Consider the following 21,135-nt stretch of genomic DNA (forward strand, 5'->3'; position numbering starts at 1 on the left):
TAAAATCATTAATGTTTAAACATACAAAAAAAAAAAAAAATATTCTATTACTGTCTGCAAACATCCTGCCCCAAACACGACACATACTTTTTGGTTGTGCCAGTGCTTTTCTAGAGAATCAACATACTATTTTTAGGCCTAAATTTAAGATTTATATTTGAATTGCATATAAAATGTCCACCCATTTGGATTACACAGTTTAAACAAACTAATAAACATAATGTAATGCATATTTGTCAGTCACACAAAAGTTATTTAAATAGTCATACTTTCAAAATGCATTATTTAAATCGCTTAGAATCAGCATAAATCTGTTCATTGTGAGAAAACTTGTCTGTTTCCTACCTGCTTAATTTATGTATAACTGACAAATATGCATCTCATACAAGTTTAAATTAGTTTTATTTAAAAACACAGTATCCAAATAAATGGTAATTTTATATGCAATTCAAATACATATATCTTAAAATTAGGTCTAAATACATATATATATTTTTGAGACAACTCTACATCTTTCAATAAGATGCAAGAAAGTATTTTAATATAAAAAAAATGGCTTCCATTCCACTTTGGCCCACTAAACGTTCATTACTATAAACATCTTCTGTTCTTTATAACTGAGGAATAAGTCAGAATTATTGTCTGCAGTAGTGGATAGGCATATGTAATACACATAAAAAAAGGAAACCTGCAGTGTTCACTAACAGTGTCTAGAGTCGTGTGCATAAAACCATCATCTAAGGTTCCTACTTGTTCCAGCTAACTGCACAAACTTTTTTATAACAATACAACACAGCCAAATAACTAACCTCACATTTCATTGAACACGAACACATTCATATCCCAGAAATACAAGCGCAGAGGGAACATGTACTGTACACATTTAAGTAAAGATTATGTTTATTAATACTTTAACTCTGAACTGTTTTACTGTATACTGGGTAGGTACAGGGGTATTTACATGACATCATTTTTGATTAATAAAAAGAGCAAATGTTGCCGGTGATGGCACTGTAGTGTTTCAAACAAATGACTAACATTCTAAATGAGAACATTTTAGAAACATCTGTGTTCCGCATGTGTTCCGCACACCAGAAATATTGAAATTCATGAATATTTTTAAGGCTAGTGTTCATAATTCATTAGTAGCATGACTTTGGCTGCCTTGAAAAAATATTGAAAATATTAAGTTTCACTCTGCTCAGTGGGCAAAAATAAAACGTTTTTAATTTATTGGTTTTGCTTATTAAGCAGATTTCTGTTGGCCAATAAAAATATGAATTAACGGCAGTAAAACGTTAATAGCATCAAATAGCCTCACTGAATGGATGGTAAAAATGCAGAATTGGTCTTTGGAGTTTCGCATCCTGATGATTCAGCAGGAACTTCTCGTGAAGTTCTGCGGACGAATTCTCACTGCTGTCTCTTTCTCTTAAAACATTTTCTGCCCTGCAGAGTGTTCGATAAGTCTGTTACCATGGAAACCGAGACATGGTGGCAGGGTCGCCTCTCTGGTGCGGACACAAATAAACGAGAGGAGACACGAACGAGATGAGAAGAGAAGAACGATATGAGGCGAGAATGGGAAAAGACATGAAAGAAACGAGATGGGAATGAGGTTGAATGGAGAAGCGTTCCTCTGGGACCTCAGATCTCGATCTGGCTGTAGATCCATGTGGGATGAAGCGGAGCGACTTCAGGACCTAAAACACGCCGAACAGGTTCCTCCGCGGCTGGACTCCTGCTGCGGCGAGATGGTTTCTGCAACCTCTGACTGCAGCAGATCATTCTCATTAGCTATAATGTGCTTCACCAGACAGTGTGCTGCCTCATCTATATTAATATTCTCCTAGAGAGAGAGAGAGAGAGAGAGAGAGAGAGAGTGATACCTTTCCTGTCAGTCTTCACACACCTTGTCTCTGGCTGTGACTGAATTAATTAGCTAGTGAATATTCATGAGTCATGACACACTGTAGCAGAAGGGCTGTGAGTCAGCAGAAAGTGTTTGAGCGATTTTGTCAGCTGTAATGAGACAATCACACTTCTTTACGCACAAACACCCGATTCACTTCAAATAATCGTCTGTAAAACAGCCTAGAAGGTCAGACAGCAAAAAATAGATCATCCAAAAAATTCCAAGTTCTGTCATCATTTACTCAACCTTGTGTCATTCCAGGACGCTTTCCAAAGACTTCTTTTCATCCACGGAGCACAAAAGGAGACATTTAACAGCGTTTCAGCTCACTCACTTTGCGTACATTACCGGTCAAAGGATTTTTAAAATACTCTTATTGAGCAAGGACACATTAAATCAAAAGTGACAGTAAAAACATTTATATTTCTACGAAAGATTCTATTTCAAATAAATGCTGCTTTTTTTAACTTTCTATTCAGAATCCTGAAGAATAAAATCCATCACTGTTTCCACAGAAATATGAAGCAGCACAACTGTTTTCAACACAGATAATAATCAGCACATTAGAATGATTTCTGAAGGATCATGTGACACTGAAGACTGGAGTAATGATGCTGAAAATTCAGCTTTGATCACAGGAATAAATTACATGTTAACATATATTCAAATAGAAAACAGTTATTTTGAATTATAATAATATTTCAGTGTTTTTACTGTATTTTTGATCAAATAAATGCAGCCTTGGTGAGCAGAAGACACTTTTTTCAAAAACATAAAAATCATATCGACCCCAAATGTTTGAACGGTAGTGTGCAGGGCCTAAAATTAACACTCGCTAAATGCGAGTAAAATTGCCGTTGGCGAGTATTTGAAAATGTGTCAATCGCCAGTTGGTCAGTAACATTTTTATAAATTCTAACGATGTAAAATTGCTCAAGACAGTTGACGACGGGGCAGTGTTGGATCGCCACGAAAATGTAAGCCTTGCCAATTTGAAATAATTAATTCAATAGTTAATTAAATAATTAATTCATTACTTGCTGTGGGGGAAGTTTTCTGTGCGCAAACATCCGAAACACGCGCTCAGAAATCTGCATCTGGAGCTCAGAGTATACTACGGCCATTCGCATTCCGCGCACTGTCCGCGTGACGTAATTTTCATCATCAGGATGTCTGTGCACACTGTCCGTGTGCAGCCCAATTTGTGTGTCCGTGTGGATGGTGCGCATGCAACAGTGCATGTGGGAGTGACTTGAGCTTTGTGCACACGCGCCAAATGCGTCTTTCCGCACTCATGGCCAAAGAAGTATACTTTGAAAGGCTTGGCCGCTCAAATATTCGCGAGACAGTGTGGAACATGGAAAACGGTATTGGATCCACGCATTAGCTCTTAAAGGTGGGGTATCCATTTTTTCAACTACACTGTTTGAAAGTTAGTCAGGCCGATACCAACAACAAATGTCTAACCATTCAGCATTAATGCTGTATGACGTTCGAGGAGAGAGAACGAGCAAGAGTGAGATTTGAAAATAATAAGAAAAAAAACTGCAGAACGAGAGATGGGACACAATACAAAACAGCTCAAAAGAATATCACTGGAATGAAGGTTTATGACTGGGCAAGTGCTTTAGGATCCATGTTTATATTAGAAGTGGGAAGGCCTGGAAACAGACACGGAGGCTGTTTTGATTCCTTATCATGTGAGTAACACTGGGTTTTGATTGTCTGGAGCTGCTGTGCTGTTGGCGATTAACATCAAACTCTTGTTTGTATTTACTCTTGTGTACTGTACATTCATTTTTTGTGCTTCCTTGTCGTTCATTCATCTGCGCTTTATAGCATTTAGAGAATGAGGTGTTTAGTGTCATTGGTAGTGCGTTCGCCTCGCATGCCAGCAACGATCGGGCCGGGGTTCAAGACTGACTCGGAGCAGGGTGGTTAGGATTGGAGTGTGAGTTTTGGAGGCGGGGCAATGAAGAGAGGGGTGGGTTTATTTGGGCTGATTTCAAATATCAACAGTGTTCAACAACGAATTTGAGAGATCGTATACAGCACCTTTAAAGTGACAGCAGCCTAATATTCCTGCTGCTGTCTGTGTTTTTGTTGTTAATCGAACAAGAACAATCACTCATTGCTCTTGACTGAATAACTTTTGTAACTTTAATAAGGATTAATCTATGTTTCATGGCTGGTAAAAAATGATTTCTCCCGGTAAATTGTCTTAAAGGATTAGTTCACTTAAGAATTAAAATTTCCTGATAATTTACTCACCCCCATGTCATTCAAGATGTTTATGTCTTTCTTTCTTCAGTCGAAAAGAAATTAAGGTTTTTGAGGAAAACATTCCAGAATTTTTCTCCATATAGTGGACTTCACTGGGGTTCAATGGGTTGACGATCCCAGACGAGAAATAAGGGACTTATCTAGCTAAACAATCAGTCATTTTCTAAAAAAATTACAATTATTTAACCACAAATGCTCATCTTGCACTAGCTTTGCGATGCGCCACGCATTACGTAATCACGTTGGAAAGGTCACGCGTGACGTAGGCGGAAGCTAGTGCAAGACGAGTATTCGTGGTTAAAAAGTTTTTATTTATTTTTTTAGAAAATGGCCAATCGTTTCACTAGATAAGACCCTTATTCCTCGTCTGGGATCATTTAGAGCCCTTTGAAGCTGCATTTAAACTGCAATTTGGACCTTCAACCCCTTGGCTGTTGGAGTCTACTATATGGAGAAAATCCTGGAATGTTTTCCTCAAAAACCTTCATTTCTTTTCGACTGAAGAAATAAAGATATAAATATCTTGGATGACATGGGGGTGAGTAAATTATCAGGAAATTTAATTCTGAAATGAACTAATCCTTTAAGGTGTGGCAAAAAGTTAGTTTTAGGCCCTGGTAGTGTGTACAGTATATTCAGATATGATTTCAGATATGATTCAGTTTCAACATGGATAAAAATTAGTTTTGTTTACTTAAACCTTTTTTGTCATTTAAGAAAGTGTCATGAAATGACATGAGGGTGAGTAAATGATTACAGAATTACATTTTTTGGTGAATAAACAATGTCTGAGATCTTTGTGAGTGTGTGTTGTGTGATAAATGAGTCTTTCAATTAAATCACAAAGCAGAATAGAAACTAGATCATATTTATTCTAGTATCCAAATTCTGACCTTTTAACCTCTGTGCACATTGATCTTGAATCATCTCAAATCAGTGTTCATATCAATATCGGCTGTCTATAAATAAGCTCAGGGTCTTCGGATGTTCATTACATACCTTGGCTGAAGTTTCAAACCATCCCACGAAGCCGTTCTCCTGGCAGAACTGCTCCATCTTGATGCCATTGTTGGTGAGAACATCTCTGCCCTGATCGCACTTGTTGGCGAGCAACACAGCCGCCACGTGTTTGCCGTTGGATAAACTCAGCTTGGCGTCGAGATCCTCCTTCCATTTTGTCACCGCCTCGAAAGTCGACGGCCGTGTGACGTCAAAAACGATGAAGGCTCCCATGGCCTCTCGATAATACACCCGCGTCATGTTCCCAAAACGCTCCTGGCCTGTGGGAGGAGTCAGAACAAACCACATGAGAGACACAGTCTTCTGTAACACCAGCTATAGCCTATAAGTTTTTCATGTTAATGAAAGGAACAAACACACATTCTATGACCACAAAGACAACAATGAGATGTTTATTATCAGTTGAAGCCTTGGGTGAATGTGAGAGAATTTCACTCTCTCTACATTTCTTCTCCATGTGATCGTACTTTGGGATTCTTGTACACATTTCCAAGGGTCCAAGCTAAAGCCTGGATATCATTAATGAGGAAAAGCACATTCCAGCAGCTCATATTGATCAACTCCACTGAGCTCCAGCCTCACGCCGTTAAACTTAAAGCTCTGATCTGGGCCACGACTCAATGCTCGGGATTAGTGTCAGAAGTTACTGGAGTGAAGTCTGAGAAACACTGAAGAAAGCAGAACTTAAAAACAAGAGTCTTGCAGTGGAAACTTATGCAGTCCTTTATGAGAAACAAAATAGTTGCCCTTTAAAACAAAAGGGGGAAAAAAATGCTTTCTTTACAATAAATGCCACTTGATAGCTTATCTAATACAATACATTTTAATTGCCCATATATATCTAAAATCGATCTAATTTTTTAAGATTTATGATCAAAACGTCAACACAAAAGTTGCTTTAAAACAATGTGTAGCCTATTGTGTGTGTAAAAAGCGCTACATAAATACATTTGACTGACATTATTTTCTCTTAAGAAGACTTCACAGTGACAAATCATGCTCCTGTCTGATGTCCCTGTGCTTTTCATCTCCTATTTACAATGACGTTCCTGTTTTCCTTCTTTTGGAAATCTCCCTCACATGAGCGGCGAACACATGACCGCGCAGTGCGCGCGCTCGCTCGTGAGGATCGTTATTCAAGAGAGACTTGAATAAAACAATGAGGCATCGTAATTAGAATACAACATATTTGGATACGCTTGGTCCACATAGCAATATTAGACCAAAACATTATAATGTTATATAATGCCTTTAAGTGTGTAAAATTAATTTACATCTGTCTGTCTATCTAGGCTATAGGCTACATAGAAAATATTATAAGTTCTTCACAACTTCAAGAATAAAAAGATACATACTTATAATCACGCACATAATAAATAATTAATGTCTAAGGCTGTACATATTAGCCTACTACACAAAATAATACACATTATACAATATATTGTGTGATTTAAAATGTTTCTTTAATTATAATTATTATAGGTAATTTTTAACAAACCTTGGGCTCAGAAGAAAATAGAAAAATTAAAAAAAATTAAATTAAATTAAATTAAAATTTACCGGCGATGTCCCAGAGCTGCAGTCGGACGGTCTCCTGCTCGAGATTCAGAACTTTGAGCGCGAAATCCACGCCGATCGTCGCGCGGTAGTTTGGTGAGAAGTTCTTGTGCACGTAACGCTTGATGATGCTGGTTTTCCCCACACCCAGATCCCCGATCACCAGGATTTTATACAGGTGTTCCTTCAGGTGATGGTTCTGCATGTTTGTGTGAGATGGAGCCGAACATGGACGCGTGTGATCTGCAGTGAGACTCCGAGGGAAGAAACAGAAACGCCCCGCGGAGAGAAAAACTCAACTTGTGACTCGTCAGTCGAGCATGAGACCAGAGACGTGAGGAGATGGAGGGGTCGAGGGCCTGTTGAAAATTGAGAAATTCGTAATGGTAAGTACAGTTGTTGGGAAAAAAAAAAAAAGCTAAGTTACTACTAAAGTTAGGCTAAACACTAACAAAAAGTACCAAAACATACAATCACTGAAATAATTATGGTAAATGTTTGTAAGGGTGTGAGGACCACGTCCCCAAGAACTGGCAAGTTTTCTTCACTAATTACTGTGGTAGTCTCAAAATGTGCAAAAACTGAAGTGTAGGCCATATTATTTACACTGACTACCCTAAAAATATAGGTGCTGGTCATATAATTAGAATATCATCAAAAAGTTTATTTATTTCACTAATTCCATTCAAAAAGTGAAACTTATATATTATATTCATTCATTACACACAGACTGATATATTTCAAATGTTTATTTCTTTTAATTTTGATGATTATAACTGACAACTAAGGAAAATCCCAAATTCAGTATCTCAGAAAATTAGAATATTACTTAAGACCAATACAAAGAAAGGATTTTTAGAAATCTCGGCCAACTGAAAAGTATGAACATGAAAAGTATGAGCATGTACAGCACTCAATACTTAGTTGGGGCTCCTTTTGCCTGAATTACTGCAGCAATGTGGCGTGGCATGGAGTTGATCAGTCTGTGGCACTGCTCAGGTGATATAAGAGCCCAGGTTGCTCTGATAGTGGCCTTCAGCTCTTCTGCATTGTTGGGTCTGGCATATTGCATCTTCCTCTTCACAATACCCCATAGATTTTCTATGGGGTTAAGGTCAGGCGAGTTTGCTGGCCAATTAAGAACAGGGATACCATGGTCCTTAAACCAGGTACTGGTAGCTTTGGCACTGTGTGCAGGTGCCAAGTCCTGTTGGAAAATGAAATCTGCATCTCCATAAAGTTGGTCAGCAGCAGGAAGCATGAAGTGCACTAAAACTTCTTGGTATACGGCTGCGTTGACCTTGGACCTCAGAAAACACAGTGGACCAACACCAGCAGATGACATGGCACCCCAAACCATCACTGACTGTGGAAACTTTACACTGGACCTCAAGCAACGTGGATTGTGTGCCTCTCCTCTCTTCCTCCAGACTCTGGGACCCTGATTTCCAAAGGAAATGCAAAATTTACTTTCATCAGAGAACATAACTTTGGACCACTCAGCAGCAGTCCAGTCCTTTTTGTCTTTAGCCCAGGCGAGACGCTTCTGATGCTGTCTGTTGTTCAAGAGTGGCTTGACACAAGGAATGCGACAGCTGAAACCCATGTCTTGCATACGTCTGTGCGTAGTGGTTCTTGAAGCACTGACTCTAGCTGCAGTCCACTCTTTGTGAATCTCCCCCACATTTTTGAATGGGTTTTGTTTCACAATCCTCTCCAGGGTGCGGTTATCCCTATTGCTTGTACACTTTTTTCTACCACATCTTTTCCTTCCCTTCGCCTCTCTATTAATGTGCTTGGACACAGAGCTCTGTGAACAGCCAGCCTCTTTTGCAATGACCTTTTGTGTCTTGCCCTCCTTGTGCAAGGTGTCAGTGGTCGTCTTTTGGACAACTGTCAAGTCAGCAGTCTTCCCCATGATTGTGTAGCCTACAGAACTAGACTGAGAGACCATTTAAAGGCCTTTGCAGGTGTTTTGAGTTAATTAGCTGATTAGAGTGTGGCACCAGGTGTCTTCAATATTGAACCTTTTCACAATATTCTAATTTTCTGAGATACTGAATTTGGGATTTTCCTTAGTTGTCAGTTATAATCATCAAAATTAAAAGAAATATACATTTGAAATATATCAGTCTGTGTGTAATGAATGAATATAATATACAAGTTTCACTTTTTGAATGGAATTAGTGAAATAAATCAACTTTTTGATGATATTCTAATTATATGACCAGCACCTGTATACCATGGTAACCATACTTGCTGCCTGTTAAGCAAGCTGTCATCAATAAAATAAACACACTTATTATAATATATAATTATTCTGTACCATGGTACCACCACAGTACATTTTTGTAACAGGTTCCAATTATATTACATTTACATAGGACCTCCTTACTGTAATGTGCTTTGGCTAGGATATTAATTTGGATTCAAGACAAGAGAATGGTTAGAGATTGTGCAGTGAAGCAGTACAGGTAAACTGCAAAAAATAAGTCAGTTACCATGTAATGCCCTCTCAAAACCAAATTCTCAAGTAAGCGGTTCCTTTAAGCTCTAGAGATGTTCCCTGAGATCATTGAGGCTATTCGCTTATGTCGTGATGTAGGGATTACCATTTCCAGATCCAAGCCTCTAATCCTTTCAATTGAGAATAAAATCTCAACAGCAGTTTATGAGCACCATTTATTGATATGACACATTTAAGCTAAGCTTTTAATAACTCACAGTGCACTGTAGTGTCCAGGCTCATGGCATCCCAGACACCAATGGGGTTATGCACAACAAACTTCTGTATTCCGTAAAACGGGTTGCATCTCTTCCGGTTCAGGACTTTTGTATACATGTGCTTCTCCAGGGCTTGACAATAAGGACTTCCCAATGGCCTGGGGCCAGCGTTAAGGACGCTCAGGACAGTTTTGGTACTTGTGCGCTGTGAGAAGTTTTGTGTGCACACACATCTGAAGGGTGTGCCCATACAGCGTGCAAATAATGAATTGAGTTCTCTTGTCTTCTTGCGCTTGAACAAATTTTTTAATCAAAGAACAAAGAAGAAAAAAAATCTCACTGCTCTTGATTGAATAACATTCGCAACTTTAATAAGGATTAATCTATATTTAATTCATACAGTGTTATTTTACATTTGATTACTATTATTCCTGTACTGAAAACTATTCGGTTGTTAAGTCTGACATCACGCGGCAGCGCTTCCGGGTCTAAACGCTCTATCTCATACCACAAGGAAACAACAAACGGTGCTAATATACACACATGATGTGGTGTAATACTACCAAAAAAATTATAATCATAACCTTTATCTCCATACCAAAATCCCAGATGGCCAGACAGTGATTCATCTTATAAATCGATAATATGTTAATGTTTGTGACACTGTGAGCATGGAGACTGTTGTGTAGACTAAGTATTTTAAATGTGTAACTTTTTAAAATGTTAAATAAAATGTTGAATAAATAGCGCTCATAAACAGCCGTCAAGATGGCATTCTCAAGTGAAACGAGCCGGGGCTTGGACCCAGAAATGGCGTTCCTTACGTCACGACTTAACAAGCGGATACAGTTAGACCTATACCTGAAAAACCTGAAAAGCACTGATTATTTCATTTCTATGTTTGTTCAATTGTATTTATTTGTGCTATTGCTCATAATTTGATTATTTGTTCTTATTTTATTATCGACTGTTTACCTCATAATATTTGAAATTTATATTAGTCATGTGGTATTGAAGTTGGAATCGAGAATGATGAAATTGCACTGGTATCTGAATCATAACCTTTTAAGGTTGCATGGGTCAAACACAAAGAATAAATATTTATTACTTTGTGTTTTTGGCAGCACAAGTAAAAATTTGAACCACTGACCTGACCAGGCCAGTAGAAAAAATCCTTAGCGTTGAGCGGTTTTACTCAAGATGCCTTCAAAAGGAGCTATCAAAGGAGCATAACCCTATCGAAAATGCAGATTGATACTCAAGTTTATTTTTCTTCTTCTCATAAAACATATGTATTGAAGATAAAGGTTATAGGATCATGGTTTTTGGTTAGTATTACAGCACACCACGAGTGTATATTCGCAGTTTGTTGTTTGCTTTTGGCATGTGATATAGCGTTTGGACCTGAAAAAGGCGATGCGTGACGTCAGACTTAACAAGTGAATAGTTCTGATGCAAATGTTTCGTTACGTCCCAAATGACCAAAACCCACAAATTCTGAACTGTCAATTTCAATTGGATTTCATAATATCATTTATGGGTTAAATTTATAAAAGTCTGATTTCATATAGTATTTAGGCAGCAAAAAGTCAAGGACACCTGAAGTCAAAAGTATCTTAAAAGCAATTTTATTATAGATCATGACCACAGATACAGAGATACACAGATACAAAGGCAAAAATCAAAGATTGTGATAAAACCCTTGGATTCATCTAGTCCTGAGCAGCTTGTCTTTTGGCAAATAGCCTGACAGGACTCAATATACATGCACATCCCTTTAGTCTATTGCTATTGATAAAGTGATTGTTCATTAATCCACAAGTACTGATTTTCCTGAGAACAATTGCCAACTTGATATTCTCTGAATACAAAATGACGTCATGTCCAATTAAAACAGTGGTGCAAAAATGTATGCAGCAGAGTGCAAATGTGACATTCAGAGCTCACATGGATCAATGAAAATTTAAAATCCCTTTTTTCTAAAAACCACACTTTAAGCAGTTGTCGCAGCACCTGAAGGCACCCAAATTTCATTAGCGCAGATCCAGCAAGAGAAAATTAAATGGCCTTTTTGTCATTCACACGGTTCTTGTGGAAATCCACACTAACAGAACAAATAAACAAAAGGACAACAATGTTGGTGTGTTTGAGAGGAAGAAATTGAATGGATGCAGACAGCAGGTCAGTTGCAACAAAACACAGCACAGCGAAATTTATGTAGGTCTTGCCTCTTGATTAAGACGGTTACATCAATTTAAAGCCATAACTAGACTCTAGACAGGGTTGTTTTTGGCTGACAGCAACAATTGGAAGCGCAGGTGACCCAAGACAAAAACATGACAGGCTGAATCAGAGCGAGAGTTTTTCCAAGGCATACAGACAGCTCAGAGGAAGATGACATCTGGGGAATTTTCAAGCTCCAAGATTCATTCTCAGGTGGATCTGAGCAAAAAAACATCCTGACTAGATGCTTCGAGATGAAGGGACAGAAACAGAGTGGATCCACTATTGTTCTTTAAAAAGGCTGCCGACAACAGAAGGGACAGTAAAAGGCACAGAAGATGAACAAATTCCCTAGAGGCCAGCAACAGGAAAAGTCAAACCTCTGGAGACAGAGTTGACGTCAAATGTCACATGGAACCAGACCCAAGAGAAGAACCTTGAAGCCAAAGTGAAACGCTTTGAAGAAGGCTGAAGTTGGTTTAAAGATTCATAATGTTTGAGAAATGGGGAAATGAGACAGAATCAAGTCTATCGGGTCTTGTAATTTCACATGTTCACACCATTTACTATGAAAAGGAACCTGAAAGAGAGAAAGATGAATTACAGGACAGTGAATTTATTATTCTACATGGCTTCTTTGATCACCTAACCTGCTGGTCATGGGCAAAAAAAAAAAAAAGTTTAAGAAACAAATTAGAAGTTCACAACTTGGCAACAAAGTTAAGATAAAAACTGCGCTGTTTTCCCTTTTTTTAGGCCACAGGATTGCTATTATAAAAATAATCTGAAACTTGACTTTAACGGACCATGCTTGTTTCAACTGACAATTCGTCTACACGCTCTTTACAGATTAGTGATTGGTGTAGCAGCTACAGCAATGCTCTCAATGGCACACTCATCTGTTCCACGACGGATTCTGAAATACCCATTCTCGCCCCAGTTGCTTCCCCAGCTGTTCTTCACGATCCAGTATTTCTCCCCGGTCTTATGGCACTTCCCATACCCCACCAACAACACCGCATGATTGGTCAGCTCAAATGGATTGTTGGTGTCACGGAGGCCAGTGTGATGGTAGATGCCCTCTTTGTAGTTCATGAAATCTGGGTACACCTCCAGTGCCACACCCATGGGGCCGTTCCTGACCAGCTCCAGCATCATGGCCGCCTCGCTGCATCCGCCATAAAACCCACCCACGTAGTGATAATCGGAGGCATAGTACCTTGTGCATTTCTCAGGTACTTTGCAGGGAGAATCATCCCCGGTGTACGGGAAACAGTCCTCCTCCACAATGCCGAAGTCCTGGATGTATTTACCAATCAGATATGGAAAACCTCCATCACAACCTGTATAGATGACAGCAAAACCCTTAGAAATACAGACTCTGAAATCCATTAAAGGATTAGTTCACTTCCAAATTAAAATTTCCTGATAATTTACTCACCCCCATGTCATCCAAGACGTTCATGTCTTTCTTTCTACAAGTCAGTCAAAAAGAATTAAAGGTTTTTGAGGAAAACATTCCAGGATTTTTCTCCATATAGTGGACTTCACTGGGGTTCAACGGGTTGAAGGTCCAAATTTCAGTTTCAGTGCAGCTTCAAAGAGCTCTACATGATCCCAGACGAGGAATAAGTCCTATCTAGAGAAACGATCGGTCATTTTCTAAATAAATAAATAAATAAATATGCTTTTTAACCACAAATGCTCATCTTCCACTGCTCTGCGCCACGCATTACATAATCACCTTGAAAAGATCACACGTGACTGAGGCAGAAGTACTGCGGTAGGGCGAAAAACTACATCTCATTTTCTCCTCCAACTTCAAAATCGTCTGACATCATTTTACCTTTTTTGTAAAGGGCCTTTGCACATTCTCTTTGTAAACACTGGATCGATACTTCCACCTACATCACACGTGACCTTTTTAACATGATTACGTAATGCGTGACGCATCGCAGAGCAGTGCAAGATGAGCATTTGTGGTTAAAAAGTATGTAATTTTTTTTTTTTTTTTTTTTTTTTTAAATGGAAGATCATTTCACTAGATAAGACCCTTATTCCTCATCTGGGATCGTGTAGAGTCCTTTGAAGATACAATTTGGACCTTCAACCCATTGGTAACTATTGAGGTCCACTATGTGGAGAAAAATCCTGGAATGTTTTCCTCAAAACCCTAATTACTTTTCAACTGAAGAAAGATATAAACATCTTCGATGACATGGGGGTGAGCAAATTTTCTGGAAATTTTAATTCTGAAGTGAACTAATCCTTTCACATTAACTGTAGAACATACATGTAACTGCACATTTATGGGAAGGAAAAAAAGGAACAATCATATATTATAGTAAAATCGATTCATATAATGTTATATATTTGTGGTGATAACTTGGTTATGACAATTGTAACAATTTATACATGATATCAGGAAAGTGTTAAATTATACAATTGATTCGTTTGTGGTAGCATAACTTTATAACATTTAACAAATAAAAGGAATTGTCATCATTAATAATAATAATATCAGTTATATTATTATTTAAAACAGCATGCATATTTAAAAAAAAGACTGGATAAAAACGTACATTTTAACATCCCTTAAGCAGAGTTTGTTCATTCCTCTCCCAATTTTAATGCAGTTAAAATGAGAAAACTTTTATCCTGAGACTTTACACATTTAAAACAACGCAAAGCTTAAATTAAAATAAAGCCATGTATAAAAGCATACATGTCTATATCCCTAAAGAAATTTTGGTTACACTTTATTTTAAGGTGTCTTAGTTACAGTGTAATTATGCATTAAAGTACTGAGTAATATCAATAAACAACATGTACTTACTCTAGGGCTGGATTAGGTTAGTTGCATGTAATTATGAATAATTTACTGTTGTTACTATAGTAAGGACATGTAACATGCACTGTAAAATAGGAGTTACTTAATTTTTTGATCTTACAAAACCTAGAGGAGGAGGAGGGAAAAAAGGGGGAAACACCAAGGCAAACATTTACGCAATGAATCCATTCTGATCTCAATCGGATTGTGTAACCATAATCCTGAGGGTACTGGAAAAGCAAACAGTCACAGTTTTATAACTGCAAATATGCAGATGGGCCCTCTAAAGTTCAGCACAGATACGGGTCATATTATACATTTGCCTCCATGCGTCAACACATGCTTTTACCTTGAGAATACTGGGAGCAGGACACCACTTGCTGTGGACTGAACACTGGCTGCTGGGTGTTGTTCGTCTGGACTCGGACTCGTGCTTCAAGCATTCCCATAGTGGCAAAAGAGTAGCAGCTGCCGCATTGAGCTTGAGAAAGAAAGAAGTGAATAGATCATTTACAGATGAAAAAGGACAATTCACAACCTCATTTCCTCATCCTACAGAAACATCCTTTAATCCTCTCTCCTTCCTTCTCTAATGTTTCCTGAGCATCTGAAGGAGCTCTTAACAAAAGGCAGACACTATCAGAGCCACTCCAGACACGACAACCATCACCTGAAGAGCCGATCATCTCCTTACACTTATTTCAGAGAGAAGACAAAATCCATCTGTGTTTCTCTTTTACTATAAAAGACTGATTAGAGAAGATGAGACTGTAAACCAAAGAGCAAGTGGAAGGAAACAAATCCAAAACACATATTGTGATGAGAACCTTTACAAGGTCAAAGATGGTATTTATATCTTAAAACAAAAAAGGCAAATAAGAGGGCTTTAAATACACAAAATAGTGACCAGACCCGATCAACTTGCTCAAGGGACCACAGAAGTTCAATCCAAAATATCTGTTTTACATTTAAGAGCTGGTAAAACATCTACTAGCCTATACTAAAATAAAACTAACAATATGTTTTTTGCAAAAAAAATGCTTTCTCCTCAGAATACATGGCTAATTCTGAATGGCTGTCAATGAAGATATGTTTAAAAAGCAGATAGTGTAGTTACTGCATGTACCAGAAGATGTTAAAAGGTTAGTTCACCCAAAAATGAAATTTCTGTCATTAATCACTCACCCTCATGTCGTTCCACACCCGTAAGACCTTCGTTCATCTTCAGAACACAAATGAAGATATTTTTGATGAAATCTGAGGGTATCTGATCCACACATAGGCAGCAACGACACTGCATCTTTTGAGGTCCAGAAGGGTATTAAAGACATCGTTAAAAGTCAACGTGACTGCAGTGATTCAACCTTAATATTATGAAGCGACAAGAGTACTTTTTGTGCACAAAAACAAAACAAAAATAACGACTTTATTCAACACGAATTTGTTCCCTGTCATACTGCTATGCTATTTTTGTTGCAGAGCTTCAGTGTTTACATCCAAACGGCAGCTACAGTAAGTATTGGCTGGCTCTGGTCACATGAGCACGACGCATGCATGTGATGCTGACGCAGGAGCCAGCCAATACTGAGTCTGCGTTCAGACAAACACTGAAGTTCTGCAATGAAAATAGCATAGTAGTATGACAGGGAACAAATGTGTTGAATAAGGTTGTTTTTTTGGGGGGTTTTTTGCGCACAAGAAGTATTCTCGTCGCTTCATAATATTAAGATTGAATCACTGCAGTCACGTCAATGGTTTTAAAGATGTCTTTAGTACCTTTCTGGACCTCAAAAGGTTGTTGTTGTCTATGTGTGGATCAGATACCCTCAGATTTCATCAAAAATATCTTAATTTGTGTTCCAAAAACAGGCGAAGGTCTTACGGGTGTGGAACAGTATGAGGGTGAGTACTTAATGACAGAAATCTCATTTTTGGGTGAACTAACCCTTTAACTGGCCCGTGCTAGGAAAATGGGATCAGTGGTTTTGCATAAAAAAAAAAAAAGAAAAAAAAAAAAAGAAAGTCAACTAACTGAAATAAGTTTGAGTTGGAAAAAATACAAGCTAATTCAAAGTATTAATTTGACTTACATATTATAATACATACTATAGTAGTAATAATACTAAAATAACACTGAAACTGAAAGTTTGCTGGGGAAATACATGAGAAACAGCCAAACACAGACTAGGGGAAAAGCCTGTAATTTCCTGGTAGTGTTTCTAGAATCACTTGTCAGGCTGATCCAGTAAGAACAGCTACATCACAGTCAATAACACACACTTCCAGGATTTTAGATTGATCACAATCAATAGTAGCACATTGATGTTTATCCCAGGACTGACTCAACTGTAGGTGGTAAAAGACTGCATTTAAAGGGATAGTTCACCCAAAAATGAAATTCTGCCATTGTTTACTCATCCTCAATTTGTTCCAAACCTGTATGAATTAATTTGTTCTGTTGAACACAAACAAAGATATTTTGAAGAATGTTAATAACCAGACACTTGATGGGCTGCATTGATTAGATTACTATGGAAGTCAGTGGGGTCCATCAACTGTCTGGTTACAAACATTCTTCAAAATATCTTTGTTTGTGTTCAACAGAACAAAGAAACTCATACAGATTTAGAACAAATTGAGGCCAGTAAAAGATGACAGAATTTTCATTTTTGGGCGAACTGCCCCTTTAAGACTTTTGATATAAAAGACATGTTCAGCTCTGAAAGAGGAAATATTGCAAACAAAATGGTTGCTTGAGTCAGTGTTGCTCAATCACTCTCTCACACACACACACACACACACACACACACACACACACACACACACACACACACCTTGGTTGCGGACAGGGCTGACATAACTGACTCCGTTCACGTCTCTCCAGTCCCAGCGTTCTGGAAGACCGGCTGCCATCTTACTGTCTGCAGCAACGGTCACAGGCCTGACACGTCTGAGAGAAAGAAATCATAAATTGACCATTTATCTTCTGAATTTTATTGCTGTTCTTATTCTGTAACCAATATTCTGCAGGCAAAAAAAAAAAAAAAAAAAAAAAAAAAAAGCCAGTGCGGTTTTGTTCATGCATTAACTTAAAACAGTAGACTAAAAGATTATTTCTTGGGATTTAAGAAATGACACTGGTTGATCAAAATCAATATTTTTAACTGCACCAGATATTTTGAGCTTGAATAAAGTTTTACATTCATCCGTTATTCATTTTTACACAAAAGCCTGACTGCGCCAATTAAAGTGTGTGTACCGTGGTATCCTGGAGGCATGTCCTCCTGATCTTCTCAGCATATCCTGTATGGTGAAGGTCTCATGGATACTGTACGATGTCGCTTTCCAGGACTTCTGAACAGAGTTTATTTTATCCACAAACTCCATGTTGTTTGTGTATGGCAGCTTCATGAGCCTAGAGATCGTATAAGATGTTGGTTACCAAGTAAACCAATAAACACATCAATCATTCATTCATGCAGTGCAGCAGGGGAGATGAAATCACATGAGATCTTATCAAGATATACAGCGAGATAAGAGACCGTTACATCACAAACACTGCTGACACAATCAAACACTCACAGTTTGTGTTCGAATCCAAGCATGGTACTGTGGTCGATTCGTGGTGGGATGGGCTGCACCTTCTTCCCAGTGAAACAAGCCCAGTTATTCCCCAAAACATCATGAACCCAACCGGGCATCGTCTGATCGCAGTAACTGGTCACCTCTGAACCCTGCTGAGAATACTAGACACACAGAAAAAAAATAATAAATAAATACTCACTGTAATAAAGTTGCTTTTAAAGCACAGTATTTAATCCCTTTCCAGAAATTTATTATGACTTGACTGTTTTCAATATATATTATATTATATTATATTATATTATATTATATTTAATTTTTTTTTTTTTTTTTTTTAAAGAAAAAAGCCAACTGTTGCACAAGTTTTGAAATTAAATATTGGTACTTCGCAAGTCAATAGTACTAAAGCAATAGTCTACAGCTTTTAACGAATTATTTACACCATGTAGACTCTGACATTTGATTATATGTTCACATCTAGTAGTCATTAAAAAATATTGCATTTGTAAAATCATACCACATTTATTGAGCTAAACACACACAGAAGAATGAAACAAAAGAGCTGATGTCAGAATTTCCCTTCTGTTGTGAAACTTCAGTCATCTGATCAGTCATATGGTGTCATCTGACACTAAAAGTGTCTCATCATGCTTACCTTGAAAAACCCGAACCATTTGTAGTCATTGATCACCACTTCAAATCCCTGGTTATAGATGAGAGTGAAGAACCCAGTGTGTCCGAGATCATTCACAGCTAGAGACAGCTTCTGCAGGTCCACAGTCACCGTCCTCACCGTCTTTCCTGTTTAAAAGCCAACCAAGTTTATTTTAGAAATCAAGGAAGTAGCTTTGGTGATTTGCATTCTGGGCATTATGTGTTATTGAAAGTTCAGAGCCACCCATGATGCCCACAAATACTGTCTACATAAGCAGTTCACTAAGTTTTATAACCGTTATTATTAAAAATAAGAAAAAGAAACAATATACACTGTGTTACGGAGCACCTAAGGGGACATGGTGATGAGATGGGAGGAAAAAATATTTCAATCCTTTCCGCCCGAAAAACGCAAAATCATTTATTTATTTTTCCTCCCATCTCATATTTTTCCCCCAAAATCACATCCCTTTAGGGGCTCCGTGCTACAGAAAACACAACTTTTTATACTTTCGCGCTAAAAGTGTCAGCTAAAACAGCATTAAATTAGTAATATTATATTGTCAATTAGGTTAAGTACGCCCTACAAAATACTATTCTACTACAAGTACTATTCACTCTCGTTAAAACGGCAATACTATGCTTTTTGACGTGATATTCTTAGAATTCGGTTAAGTAGCATGGGAATACCATAGTATAGGATCATGGTAATCATTCAGTAGCATGGTACACATCAAATTATAGGCCTAATGCTACAAAAAAGGGTTTAAGCATCAAAACAATAAGTGTAATACAGCTTTGAATTGTTGTTTTCAATACATCAGAATGGGTCCTAATTTTTTGTTTGTTTTTTTCTCAGCAAAAATTAAAGTATCATACATTTTTACCATGATTTACAGAAGACACCCGCTAAAATGTCATTCAATCTTGTCAGACACATTTACATCAAAATCTATATAAGCCATATTAAAGGCTTATGTTAATTAAGTAATTTTACATTTTTAAACTTTGCCACTATCCTAGGTTTTTCCCATTTGTCATTAAGAATTTTTTACTCATTTAAAATGCAATAAGATTTAGCATGCTCATTCTTTTATATATTTTAATACGTACAGGTCAGAGTATGTTGTTTCAATATTTACATAAATGTAAGTGTTACACCGAAAGACAATGGAACATTATTTCACCCGCATTTTGACATTTTATTCTCCCAAAACTTAAAAAGTAGACGTTTTACTTGCATTTAATGTGTTTTCTATGTATATAAAATCACTTTTGTAAATTTCTATTGATGCGGACATCTAAATGTCTTTGACCCCATTACCATCTGATTTAATCACTGTACCATGGTACCAAAACAGTAGCAGAGAGGTGTATTGTTGTGTAGGGTGTACAAAACATTTAGGTCAATTATATGAACACAACATGAAACCGAAAGTAAAATTGAACTTCCTTGTTGAAGACAAAACCGCACTCATTCTGATAGTTGATATGATTGTGTAATCTGACCTGGGCTGGAGCAGTCGATGGTTCGATCATGACCCACATCAGACACGCTGAAGATCCAGGTGCCCAGCAGGTCCTCATAGGTGCAGTTGGCAGGAGTATCTGCCGCAGACCCGCCGATAAACGCAAACAAAACAATGACAGAGAACGCGCGCATCCTTATGACGGCCCGACCGCAGTATAACTGCTGTATAACGATATAACTGATTTAACTGGACAGCACGCGGGGGTTTTTTTAAATGACCGGACGCAAGGAAACAGGCGCGTGTCCTTCTCGTCCTTCTCGTCCTTCTCGTCCTTCCGCGTATCTGCAGCACTGAAACTCTCTGCTGATCAGCCGCGTGCTAGTGTTGAACTTATACAGCAATGATCATATGACACGAGTCATGTGACATGCCAGTGAGCGCGCACTCGCGCACACACAAGTAATTATATCACTTCCAGAAAAATACATTCATCATACAAACAGACGCATTTGATCAGCATCACTAACACAGTAATTAACTCTCATGACAAACACACATTAACTCACTCACATAAATATACACTCACGCACAAATACACCCATTCATCACATGAACAGACAAACACGTTTATTTACAGTGACACTGACACAATTACTCAATCACAACAATTTACACACAAAAACAACACTCCTAATTCAGTCCTAAATAATCACATTACAGAAGTAAATTTCATTGCAAATGTAGTTTCACGTTGATGTTTAAATGTTTTCAACAAAGATCTCCAAAGCATCTTCGAATTAAAAACATGCAGATCTTTAGTGAAGTGAAAATTCACGACCTTTGAAACGTCACTTGTGATTTTATAACCGATTTAT

The 21,135-nt window shown here is 37.8% G+C and overlaps 2 protein-coding genes across 2 annotated transcripts; both read right to left on the reverse strand.

The window, feature by feature from the left end:
* Positions 1–882: 882 nt before the first annotated feature.
* rab38a (RAB38a, member RAS oncogene family) lies at positions 883–7,149 on the reverse strand. Its single transcript, XM_051863861.1, has 3 exons — positions 6,779–7,149; positions 5,198–5,478; positions 883–1,849 (listed from the first exon to the last, which is right to left on the reverse strand). Exons 1-3 carry the CDS (start codon positions 6,978–6,980, stop codon positions 1,697–1,699), a joined length of 636 nt encoding a protein of 211 aa, XP_051719821.1. The 5' UTR covers positions 6,981–7,149; the 3' UTR covers positions 883–1,696.
* Positions 7,150–11,111: 3,962 nt separating this feature from the next.
* Positions 11,112–20,616, reverse strand: ctsc (cathepsin C). The gene is made up of 7 exons (XM_051861940.1): positions 20,298–20,616; positions 18,790–18,935; positions 18,135–18,298; positions 17,812–17,967; positions 17,387–17,502; positions 14,902–15,033; positions 11,112–13,065 (listed from the first exon to the last, which is right to left on the reverse strand). The coding sequence occupies exons 1-7, from the start codon at positions 20,449–20,451 to the stop codon at positions 12,566–12,568; spliced, it is 1,368 nt and encodes a 455-aa protein (XP_051717900.1). The 5' UTR covers positions 20,452–20,616; the 3' UTR covers positions 11,112–12,565.
* Between the last annotated feature and the right edge of the window lie 519 nt (positions 20,617–21,135).

Source organism: Ctenopharyngodon idella, chromosome 15 (assembly GCF_019924925.1).
Source record: "Ctenopharyngodon idella isolate HZGC_01 chromosome 15, HZGC01, whole genome shotgun sequence".
Classification (NCBI taxonomy): Eukaryota; Metazoa; Chordata; class Actinopteri; order Cypriniformes; family Xenocyprididae; genus Ctenopharyngodon; species Ctenopharyngodon idella.